Source organism: Podarcis erhardii, assembly GCF_964252035.2.
Source record: "Podarcis erhardii genome assembly, chromosome: 6".
In the NCBI taxonomy this organism is placed as follows: domain Eukaryota; kingdom Metazoa; phylum Chordata; class Lepidosauria; order Squamata; family Lacertidae; genus Podarcis; species Podarcis erhardii.
Genome location: NC_138510.1, coordinates 58,809,386 through 58,822,145, shown reverse-complemented (window position 1 = coordinate 58,822,145; position 12,760 = coordinate 58,809,386). Strand labels below are relative to the sequence as shown.

Genomic DNA, 12,760 nt, shown 5'->3' with positions numbered 1-12,760 from the left:
ACCTCTGCTCAGCACCCTCCATTCTGACTCTGCGCTGAATGCACAGATCCATTCTTCAGGAGTCCTTTAGCGACAGGGCTGCTGGGATATAGCCGGGTGAAGCGGGCAAGTGCAAAAATAGGGAAGATGATTCGGTAGGCATTGTAATGCAGAGTACCAGATTTGTAGAACGCTGTAGCAATGTCACCCTGAGGAGAGGCAAGAGAGAAATTCCTGAACAACCGACATGCAGTCTTCTGTCCTGACTTCATGGTGACTAAATTCCATTTGAGAACCCAGTTGTATGATCACTGCAACCTCTTTTAAGAGCAACTGTCACATACAGTATCACTGAGCTTTTGGCTGGCAAACAAGACTCTGGAACAGCCAATTAAAATGTAGGAAAGGTGACTAAAGGTATTGTGGCATCTCAGGCAGAATATCCAAATGGTTCCATGATTAAAAAATAAAATAATTAACTGGCAGTCTATGGCTTTTTAAGGGCACCCCTCTGACCTGCCACATGTAACAGTAGGGCCAGCTGTGTCCTGTGCTCTGATACCACACAAACTCAATCCTGATGGCACATTTTGATGCCACAGCAGTAACAAGACAGGTGCATGAATCACTTGGGTGCCTAAGGCAACAGAATACTTCCCACGGGAACATCAGAGTGTTCAATAGAGGGAGAACATGGGAAGCACTTGTAAGATCTCAGCTGCCAATGCCACACAAGTGTCCATGTGTGTCCACAATACATTGCAGCCATCTACGAGAAGCATCTTTATGACAGCAACAACGCCAAAGAGAGTACATTCGGATCTGCCTCATTTAGTAAGTGAGGGGTAGATAACCTTTGGTCCTCCAAATATTGCTGAATTGCAACTCCCATCATCCCTGTCTATTGCCTGTGTAGGCTGGAAGGCAACAACTTAGCCACTCCCACTCTCAGTACTTGTTGGAAAATGCTCTGCGTTCATTCATTCATTTTATGTATATTTGGAGGACATGATCCATTTCATAGCTGGTTGAAATATACTGTTTCTGTGAACCTTGAAATTATACTGCTATGAGGATACTTGATTAAGAAAAGAAATTAAAAGTTGTAACACACCTGAGGCCACTCCCCAATCGATGTCTGTCTGTCAATCAAAACTTGTATTCCTCTTTCCAGAACCCGAACATCAGGATATCTGCAAAGCCACAAAAATACTGGTCATTAGTTCTGTTATCAGCACCCAGTGAGGGTTGGGGGCTGGAGCGAGGGGAAAGCCTATCAGTTTTCGTCTGGGAAGAAGCTTATATGACTACAATGAAAAAAGCCCCTCATGGGCTCACAGAAACTCAATGGGTCCCCCTAATGGAAAGACCTGTAAGTGCATGAGTCCTTCACACAAGTTCTGAAAAGTGAAGCTAAATAAATGAAATTGTGAGGCCTCCATCCCAGTCCTTAAGACGGCCTTAACTGCCTCTTTGTTTGGCATTATTTCAATTGTTTAGACTAAGAAGCACCTGGGAACATCTACATACCAAGCTGCAGGAAAATTCAGTCCTCTGTAAGTTTACAAAAGCTAGCTCTCCGGCATGAGGGACACAACATGTGAGAGGGAAGTCTGTGGCCTGTTTTTCCACAGGTTTTCAAAGGAATAATGGCACCCAATGAAAATAAGCACAACCAAAGATACTTCCAGAAGGAGGCGCCTCTTGTGATGGAGGATTAGGCTCCATAGGTTTACAGCAAATTACTTCCTGCAAGGAATCCTGGGAACTGCAGCTCTGTGAAGGATAAAGTACAGTTCCCAGGATTCTCTAGGGAAAGTCATGTGCTTTAAAGGTACACAGCTCACTGCTTTTGGGTGCTGGTAGCTCCATCTCCCATGGCTAGCCTGCTTCAGCCAACAGGCCCAGAACAAATTTATGCAAGTGATGCAATGCACTCATAGTGTATGGATAATGTTTTCTTTGTGAAAAAGCCTTTGGAGGAAATGGACTTGGGGCAGATCAACCCCCTCTTGCCAAAGCCCCATGAACTTAGAAGCATGTTCCTTTAGCACGCCTTAATTGGTTTGTCTAGCTGCTGCAGAAACCACTTGGGCAAAAGCAGACAGAAGCCTTTGCAAAGGTAGGTAATTGCCAGCTTCTGTGCTTACCTAACAGCCATCAGCCCCAACAGAGCCCAGGAGGTTTGGTGGATCTGGGATACGGTGTGCTGAATATATTTGCGGAACCTGTAGGATTCAAATTCCTCTCCCCAGCCACCGTCTTCCATTTGCTTGGAGACTAAGAATTCACAGGCTTTGGTCACTTCCTTGCATGCCTCCCTAGAAAATATGAGAGGGGAAAGAGAAAAAATAGCCCATGAGATGCCTCATTGGGTTTTGTTCCACTGTTGGCCTTGCCTGCATCCAAAGCATCAATATTATATGCACATGACTCCCCTGCATTTGATATTTTGGGTGGAGGAACCTGACGGTCTCTCCACTTCACCCCCCTGAAGCTAAGCTCCATCAAGGGCTCCCAGCAGAGCAACATTCATACTAATCTTCTGCCCGAAAGGCTGCTTACTCACCCACCACGGTAGATGTATCCCATACAAGCAAATGCCTCTAGTCCAAACCAGGTGCCATATGTGAAGCATACGCCCCATCGCCTGTCAGGGAAGAAAAACCCATCAGCCGCTGAATGAAAGATACTGAGACAAATGACAGACTACACCCTTTGAGTATGCCCTTCCATTCACTGTTTGTTTCATAGAACCATAGAGTTGGAAGGGACCATGAGGGTCATCTAGTCCATGGGTAGGCAAACTAAGGCCTGGGGGCCGGATCCAGCCCAATTTCCTTCTAAATCTGGCCCGCTGATGGTCCAGGAATCAGCATGTTTTTACATGAGTATAATGTCTCCTTTTATTTAAAATGCATCTCTGGGTTATTTGTGGGGCATAGGAATTTGTTCCCCCCCCAAAAAAAAATATATAGTCTGGCCCCCCACAAGTCTAAGAGACTGCTGAAAAAGTTTGCTGACCCCTGATCTAGTCCAACCCCCTACAATGCGAGAATCTTTTGAATTTCATGTTCCTAGTCAAAGTCAGAATCTCTTATTGCTATATAACTTGTTATTTTATTTTTTCCTTGTTGTACATTTAACTAGATCTAATTTATATAACCAGTTATTTTTCTTACTGGCTGTAGATCTAAGGGTGTGAATTCTCATGATGACTCATGAAGAGATCGGTATGGGATCAGTACACAGTGTTACTGACAAAAAGACCCACTCCCCCCATTTTAAAATACCAGTATGTTTCCCCTCTAAGTCTAATGATAATGTGAAGGTTTGTGCAACTACCTTATGCAGACACATCGTTAAAACACTGCTCAGCTGAATGGTCACAAAATCCTGCCTCAGAACAGACATAGATTTACTGAGGGTGGAAAAAGCTGCTGATGCCTAGATATTGGTACTACATTTTAGGCTGCTGGTTTCAAATCACTCCTCAGACAGGTTAACATCAGTTATTTGTTGTGAAGAAGACCCCTAACTGCCCTCTTAGCTGCCACATGCTGAATTTGCCTATTTCATGCATCAGGGTTAAGTCTGATCCAGCTCTGTTTGTTTTTAGGATCTCATTGCATCAAAATTGAGGCTGCATACTCATCCTTTCATTCCCGTGCATAGAGTTAGGCTGCAGCATTCCCCTCCATAGCGAGAAGGCAATTCTGTGCATTTATGAGAAATCCCGTTCCTTGCTTGTGTTTTACCCTCCATCCCAAAATAGTTTCATATTTGTAGATCATACCCAAAGAGCAAGCTGTCGCCAGTGCAAATGCAGATAAAGAGGACTGTGCCTGTGATGGGTCACCTCAAGACACAGGTCAACCAAACTGACCACCCCCCCCAAGCCACCAAATGAAAGTTCTATGCTTGTCTGCCCACATCTGGACTTCTGGACAGAATCTTCTACCCAAACCCCTTTACCAGGGTTCCCTGAGATAAGGCACCAAATGAAGGGGGTGATGCGCCATTTTACCCCCCAAGAAATAGACCAAAAATTCATCCCATGCCTTATCCACTGAAAGTTGTGACAATTGCTATGAGAAGGCAAAACCACCAATTGGGCCCAATTTGTCTGCATGCAAATTCCTTCCTGGTCCTGAAAACAGTGAGCAATTATCTCCACAGCAAGGTCCTCCATACACATTGCCCATTTACCTCAAAGGCAATGCCAATTTTTAGGTGGGTGGGATGATCAGCTGCCAACTATGTTGCTGGCTCCTAGTGCAGATGGCTTAAATACTCCAGCAGAGGACTGGAGTGAACCCTCAGTATCTATCTCTGCTGCTGAAGCCCCACTCCACTATCAGGTCACTATTGGCCAACTTATAATTTAAAAATTGACAGGCGTTCCCATCATCCCCTCTGGTCAGTTGAAGAAAACAATTGGCCATGAAGGACAAAGGACCTGCCCCATCCACGTCCCCCGAGGGGTTGCACTGGGCCACAATCATAGTCCGTATCAACATAGTACAGCTGACTGTCAACTACACTACAAGTGGTCAGCTGACCCACAGCACTTCGTCTACTAGGATGACACACCAGCTGAAACAGTGGAACAGCGTGTTGCATTAGCTAGTTCTCTCCTTTTTATCTGTCAAACTGTTGTGTAGGAAAGGCATTCAAAAGGTGAAGGTTTCCACAGCTCAGTCAGCAAAGTCATTCTTTGAGAACACTATGTATGCATTCAGAAACTCCGCCAACCAGTGCCACAGTCAAGTTCAGTGTGGGATATTTGTAAGCCACTCACCCTAACCAGGAGCCATCAGCTTTCTGCATATTACGACAAAACTGCAAAGCCTTACTTAGAGTATCACTGGGAAGAAAAACAAAGGAGTCTCCTTACATTTCAAGCTAACCAGATTCTGGATAAGACAATCATTAAGGCAAGCTCCGTGTAACAATGGCATTCAACGGCCAAAAGAAGCCTTCCACTTTTTCAGAACTTGGACCCACCCAAAACATTCATTTAGTGGCCCACTTCTTAATGTTTTAATGACGTTAGTGTTGCTATTGTGACCCACCTTACAGCAGGCTGTGACCCAGTAGTGGTCCTCCCAGCCTCCCAGGTGATGGCTAATTAAGATCAAGAGTGTTCCTCATCAGTCTTTGTTTAAACCACCAGCAACAACTTTACATACTGTATCACTTCTATGTTGGAAACAACATTTATGCTGTAAGTTACATGTACATAAACATTTTCGGAGGGGTAGCTGTCCTGGTTTGCTGCAGCAAAAACAACTAAGAGTCTTGTGCCACCTTAAAGCCTAACACATTTTATTGTAGCAAAAGTTTTTATGGACTGGAGTCCACTTCAGATGTACCGTGTGATCATTAGTTGCCAGGTAAGTAAGCAGATGGAGGTATATGTATATATTTTAAATAATGACTGGAGTTGCAATCAAATACAAAAAAAAATTCAGTCTTTGCAACTCCTGAGCTCTTAACATGGAATATTCTATTAGAATACAGAATTCAAGACTATAGAATATGAATTCATGCTGTAACAATAATATCCTTCTTAGCTTCTGGGGATTTCCCCCCATACCTTTACCTGATTTCATCTTCCCGGTGATTTGGGAATCTTTTCCCAAAATGTTTCAATCCCTGCATTATGGATGAAGTACATTCTGTATAGGTGTGGTCGACCATACAGTCAGCTGAAAATCATAAAGTGAAGTATTTTACTTTATGTTTCAAGGTGGCTTACAGATTTATAAAATGCTAGCATCCCCGAAAATATCCTTTAAAAGGGAGCCAAAACCTAGCAGTTTAAACAGCAGGAGGGAAAAAAAAAACTATAAAAACAACAGTCAAAATGTCAGCCCTTTGCCCACCAAAAGCTTATCAGGAAAACCGGCCATGCATTTTATGCAGAGGACTATCAGCGAGATCCTTCCTTGTCTAGATCAGGGGTGGGCAGCCTGCATCCAGAGGGCCACATACAGACCTCAGCCTATTTTTAGAAGCGCGGGAAGAGCCCGAAGGGAGAGGAAGATGGTGGTGGAGGTGAAACAGATGGGGTGAGGAAATCCCTTTGCAACAAACAGTTGAGAACCCTGCAAGAATTATTGGTCTCTCCCCTAGCAGCCTGTTGGGCACAGAGCAAAAGAGAGAGAGGAAGAGAAGAGGGTGTGGCAAAAGGAGGAAGAGTTGGCTCTGGCCACACCCACTGCTGGCATGCAGTTCATAGCAGAATGCCCTCAAGGGAAAGTGTCCTCTCCCTGAAGGCTGTGAGGTGGTGGGGTCATCCTGGGAGAGGTGGCTTCAGAGTTTTGACAGTCAGACGGTGTGTGGTGTGAGGAGACCATTGATTTCTAGTTGACTTTGTGTACCTGTTTATCATTTTGGTTCCATGGTCAGAGCCACATGGACTGTCCGTATCACGCCATCTTTGTTCTGCCTGTTCCAGAAACCAACCACCAGCCTGCCTTAGAACATCTCCCCTATCAGCACCTACAGTGGACTCTGACAACGTGAACAATTGCCAAGGTCCTATGGCCAAAACAAACTGCCTTCAAACATGTGACTTCAGTTCATGGTCTCTATCCCCAAAACTATGAAATTGTAAAGAGGACCAGAATTCACAAAAGATTCCCATTTAAGTTGTTCTGATATCAAGGCTGTGTTCTTACCATACATCTCTGTACAGTTCATTATCTCCAGTAGCCTGCTCCCTCGTCTGGTTTCATAAGAAGCAAAACCACCATCAGAATTTCGCATGCTCAGAATCTGCAAAAAAGTACAAGTGGGATGGGGGGGGGGCGGGGAGAGGGTTTAAGAACAGGCATGGTGTTCCTTGTCCTACTTGCAGAGGAACATGGCTGGTCGCTCCTGTCCAGCCCCACCAGCCACTCTTGTGCCCCTTCCTCACTTGCCTTTTTTATAAACTAAAAAACCCCAAATGTTATGGAGGAGATCCTCCAACTCCTTCATCATTTTAGTTGCTCCTTTCTATGCAAGAATTCCCATGATTCATGTGGCCATTTTCTGTTTTTCAAGTCTGGATAGATTCCTGCTATTTCAGACTTTGCCACAAGCACCAAATGCAATTCAGGCGCCACTCCACCCAGCTACAATGGTGTGTAAAATCAGAGTCTGTGCTCTTGACAAACCAATCTCTTTATTTTAAGTGGAATTAAACAAAAGGAGAGTGGCTCGCCGTACATATGTAGTCGTGCCAGTTGGCCCTCTCTCACCATATTAGGCCAATGGAGAACTCAGTGGATGGGGAGATTCTGTTGTTCTAGCAAACCCTAGAAAGTGTCATTGCTCCTCATGACTATGATGAGGATTCCAGGACAAAATTTGCTAATTTGCACTGTATCTCCAAATTACTGTAGGGACAGAGATTAACAGATTATGTATTTGACTTCAAATTGTAAGTAAACTGTAATGATGCAATAGCTACTTTCTAATGAACAAGATCAATGGTCCATCTGTTGTCAATCTTAAAGCCCAGTGAGCTTTTGATCCAGCTTACTGGGGGAGATTGCTCTCAGTCCTGCTACCTTACAACCCTTTACCTGAGCTTAAGGAACTCAAACTTCAAGACTGATCATCCTTCACAGAGGATACAATGCTGCCACAGGGACACTTCCACCAATTGTCTTAGCCTACGGTCCTACAAAACCAATATTCTCCTCAGCACTATTACTGAATGCTAGATGACCTCAGTCTTCCCACAATAGCTTCCTCCTGCCCGCTTCCCATTTTCTCTTCTGGGCTTTCCCCCTTCTCACCACATTGACAGCATCAAAGAGGCGCTGAGGTGCCACATGATCTTCTATGAAGGGGCATTTTTCCTCCAGAAGCATCAATGTCCTCATGGCCTCAGCAGTGCAGTCACTGACTATCCAGTCGTTCTCTCGATTGCTGAAGGGGAATCCACCCTGGATATTGAAGAAAATACATTAGGACTCCTTGGGCAGCAGTCAGTGTAGAGGCATCTCCTCCCAAAAAGATCCCAACCAGGGATTTGACGGGTGATCCATATTTCTTCTTCAGGATACTAGATAGATGGGCCCTGGCCTAAACCAGCAGGCTCCTTGGGTTCTCAGAATTAACACTTAAAGACTCTTTTTTTGCTGGCTGGCTATGTGTCACACAGATAGGACACAATTCTGGATGTACCTTGTTCATCTGGCGATAATATCTCTGGTAGTTAGGTGGGTTATCTACAATCTGAAAAACAGATTAGCAGCATATTAATAAAAGATAATCAGAATATATTTATAACCAGAGAAAGCCAGTGTGGCATAACAGTTTGAGTGTTGGACCTGAGAGACCAGGATGCCAATCCCTACTTCCTCTCAGCCTAAAAATCCTCACAGCGTTGTTGTGCGGATTCAGTAAGGAGGAAGAAAACCATGTATGCCACCTTAAGGTCCTTGGAGAAGAAGATGGGCTATGCAATAATTAACAAACAATAGAAAAGAATAAATAAATTAACTCAGTCAGAAATATGTTCTGTAATTTAGAAGACAGAATATGGCTACAACCTGATGCAATGGCAGCACATAGGGTTGTGTCCGGTGCTAACGCTACTCAAAGCAAACTCACTGAAATTTATGAACTCAAATTGGGCAGGTTTATTAACCTGAATTGGTTTGCTCTGAATAGGATTCATACTGCGTACAACACATAGTGTCAGTTGAGGTAAATTGCAGTGGATATACAAGGTTTTACAGAGGACTGAAGCCACACTATAAAACCGAATTGATATTACTTGTCAATGTTACCTTGCAAAAAGAGACAAGCGTTTCCCTCCTGATTCTTTTGCTGAGACAGCTGAAAGCAGTATTGAGTCCCTGTGTATGTTATTCAAGATCAGTGCTTTACCTGAGAGGCTTTCAAGAATTCATAGGCTTTTTTCAGACAAGATGCATAGTCAGGATTGTTCTGAACCCCAGCCTAGAAAAAGACAGAAGTTATGTTTAAGGATTCTGACCCAGGAAAGTCACAGAGAAAATCTCAGACACTTACACAAAATCATCACTTTGGACAGCCACAAAAATAAAGGCAAGTTCTTCAGGGATAACTTCAGTGTTACAAAAGGAATACTCAGTGTGTGGATTTCTGGACCTCATGTCCTAAGAATCACTTGGAGAGACTTCCGGAGGCGGCACCTCCGACAAATGGCGGATTCCCTCTAATCTAGAGGGAGAAAGCCCTGCAGAAATCGGGTCCTACCGCAGCAGCGAAGCGGGGACCCTCTCAAAAGTCGCAGGCGGGTGAAGCCTGCGACCGTGGGACTTGGCGGGCACCTTTTGTGCCCCCCCCGACTGGTTTAGGAGCCCTGCAAAAGGCTCCGGAACGAGATGGGGTGCTGGCGTGGTGCTGAGAGTCAATCGCTACTTCTGCGGAGCGAAGCTGCACAGCTGATGTCGGAGAGCGCTGTCCTCTTTCCTGTGAAATTCAGCTCTTAAACAACAACCCGTGAGTAGGACAATTGAAAGATCGGGAGATCAAAGGAATGGCTCCTTTGATCAAAGAAACAATCAGGAATTTGGCACCGAAGTGGGAAGGTGTAAACAGGAAGTCCGCCTCCCGTTTTTTGTAATCAGACTGAAGCAAAGATCTTAAAAGCTAAAAGCCGGGAAAATTGATCTTAAAATTGAAATCTCTTGCATCTACAACCATCAAATCCCCCCCCCGACAGCAGGAGAAAAGGGGGGACGGAACTTTGACACTTTAACCCTGCAGAGAGAGTAAAAGAATATAAGCCTCCGTTGTCCCAAACCTGGGGACGGAATGTCAGGACAGAAAATATTTGGTGATGCCTACTAACTGGAAAAGGAAAAATTTTTGACAGATAGAACTCAAAGAGAAACAAAATAACTCTAATGTTTCTTTCTGCTTGTCCGTTTTATATTGAAAGGAAACAAAGCATTTGAAAATCGAAAGTAATTTCCCCCTTGCTGGTTATTTTTTAAAAGATGGATGTTAAACAGTAACTGTATCCTGCAGAGGGAGCTAGCTGTGTGTTTGTTCCAACTCACAGGGAAGGAATAAGGAAATTAGTCCGTGGGAACAGCTATCTGACCTTGACAGAAATGATTACGGAGGAAGCCTTGCTTGATGCCCTTGGCAAAGTGAATGCTTTACTCTTGCAGCTGGATGAGAAAGTGACTTTGATGAACCAAAAAGTGACATTAATAAATCAAAAGTTAGATTTGATACCTGCAGCAGCATGTAAAGGTGGATCGACAGAAAATGAAGTGAAAGAGACCATACAACAACCAACCCAGGTGACTGGTTTGGCAGGGCAGGTTCAAGGGCAGAGGAAAATGGAAGAGGTTGCGATTGCACCTCAGGAGACACGGAGACTCAAAACCCCACATGACCAGAAGATGCGATATGGGAAGACTGAATTTGGAAAACATTTGCTAAACTTTGGAGTTGAGGACGCCTTTGGCTCTGGTGGGACTGTGAAACAAGTTGAAGATTACTTTTGGATTAATTATCTTTTGGATTACTACTGTATGGACTCCCCCGGCGATCCGCTCCCCAAGGAAAAAAGGAAAAAAAGATGCAAGAATCCAGCAAGGGACAAGGATGTGTGCAAGCATAATTGGGTACAAGAAAACCTGCAGAAGGGGCATGGAAAGGACTTGAGAGCCTCAGATATTAGAACACCGGACTGATGGATAGGACATAATGGCGTAAGGACTGGCATTATCCGAAACCAGGAAGAAGGGACATTGGACAAAATGAGAATGAGAATTGCTTTTTATGAATTATTTTATTTTTGGAATTAGTGTTATATTAATACACTAAGGAAATATTAAAATGTGCATGACAGGAACTAATTGGCTTTAGCAGAAAGGTTGGAAGGAGTTAAGTTTAAATATGGTTTAAATTTTGAAATTTTAATGTTTTGAAGGTGAGACAAGGTTAAAGAAATTATTGGTAAAGGGAATTGTAAAATTTTCAATGTTAATGACTCTGAAATGAAATGAGGTACAAGTAATAAGTTAAAATAAGAACATGAAAGAATGGATTGACACTAGATGAAAATTTGAAGTTAGAACATATGACGATGAATTTAAAGGTAAATCAAGAAGGTATGAATTTGCTGAATTAATTTTTAAATGGAATACAAAAAAGGGAGGTGAGAGGAAGTCAGGAAAATAAGTAAATGAATAGTAAGAAATTGAAAAAAGGGATTTTATTTTTTTTTCTGTCTTTTTTCTTTCTTTTTTTCCTTTTTATGTTAAATTTTTGGCTTTTTGTATATTTCTGGTGTTTTCTTTTTTTTTTGTTAATTGTAACTTTTTTCTTGTCAAAATCTAATAAATATCATTATAAAAATAAAATAAAAAAGAATCACCTGGAGAACATGCCTTTCTTGGTTAACCATGACAGGCATATGAGGTGTTCGGATCTCATAATGCGTGTGCTTTGGTTAAATAATGAACACACTCTCTCTACATGCCAGTTCATTCATCTAAAATATATATGTAAATGGAAATTATTGTGGAAAGAACAAAAGCAGAAGATTTGACAATATAAAATGATACCTCCAAGAAGCCTTGAATGGCAAATGATGTATCCCAGGTCTGTGATCCCATGACCTGATATAAAGAAAGGAAGAACAGTTTTGTCCATTAGATCAGGGGTGGAAAACCACTGGCCTGGGAGCTGAATGCAGTCCTCTCTAACCAGCCCTTTGGATGCTTCCCCAGTCATGCCCACTTCCCAGCCTACACCCTCCCCCACTGGCCTTGCTCTGCACTCTCCTTAAGGGCTGGAATGTCTCATGGAACTGTGATAAGCCCTCCTGCTTAACTGAGTGGAAGATGGGGAAAGATGTGGGTGGACTGGTGTGGAAGCCTCTGAAATTTGTGTGGTCAGAATTGTGTGGGAGTGGTGAAGAATTGGTTTCCTCCCATTTTTATTTTATAATACACTATTTTAAAAGAAAGCAAGAGCACTGGGAGTAAATCAGTAACTAAAGGGCTCTTCTGCACCTTCACTTGGCCCTCGTTTTGATTGTATTGTGTACTGATCAATTCCTCTTGTACTCTCAGTTAAGCAGCATGTGTTTTGGGATTCTTGGCACATCAGATAAGATCTGAATCAGCATTTTAAAGAGGTGCTACATGACCTGGTATTATCTTACATCTTATCTCCTAGCCCTAAGCCTGGGGTGAAGCTACACTTTATGCAGGAGAGCCATGACTGGATCTCCTGATAGTTTGATATTCACTTCAAATAAGCTGGTGCTGTCAGGCAAGGAGAAGACAGCTGAGCTTCAGAGTCACCAGAGCAATGCAGATTGCCGCCCATAATATTTCCCAACATATTGGTTCACACTATTGTACCTTTATTAACATACCATCTTGTCCCATCCTGCAGAGATATAAAAAGCAGAGATTATAGCAGACACAAGACCATGTAGTTACCTATCTGCATTGCATAATAGGAGACCCAAATCATCCTGATATCTCTTCCATACAACACCATGAGTGAGGCATGGGTGGGCATGAGATCTGCCTATACTGCAAATGCGGATATGTTCACATCACTGGCTTAAAACGCAGCAAGGTCATTTTATCCCACTGCACTGCATGCCACATTTGCACAGGGTTGTTCACATCAGATAGGGGGCAGATATATCTTTATAGAGTGTGCATGCCCTTTCTGGTTTCCCCACCCCTGCAACCCCCTGAAACTCCTAGTGATGAAACTGCCATCTGAGCATCTGTGCACATATGGCAGATGTCAC

At 43.3% G+C, this 12,760-nt stretch overlaps 1 protein-coding gene across 1 annotated transcript; it reads right to left on the bottom strand.

Moving 5' to 3' along the window:
* Positions 1–8: 8 nt before the first annotated feature.
* Positions 9–12,376, bottom strand: LOC309344573 (lanosterol synthase-like; the record flags this gene model as incomplete). Its single annotated transcript, XM_081867081.1, has 12 exons — positions 12,357–12,376; positions 11,553–11,606; positions 8,872–8,943; positions 8,164–8,214; positions 7,773–7,922; positions 6,666–6,762; positions 5,585–5,690; positions 4,781–4,846; positions 2,549–2,629; positions 2,130–2,300; positions 1,094–1,172; positions 9–188 (listed from the first exon to the last, which is right to left on the bottom strand). The coding sequence occupies exons 1-12, from the start codon at positions 12,366–12,368 to the stop codon at positions 9–11; spliced, it is 1,119 nt and encodes a 372-aa protein (XP_081723207.1). The 5' UTR covers positions 12,369–12,376.
* Positions 12,377–12,760: the final 384 nt, after the last annotated feature.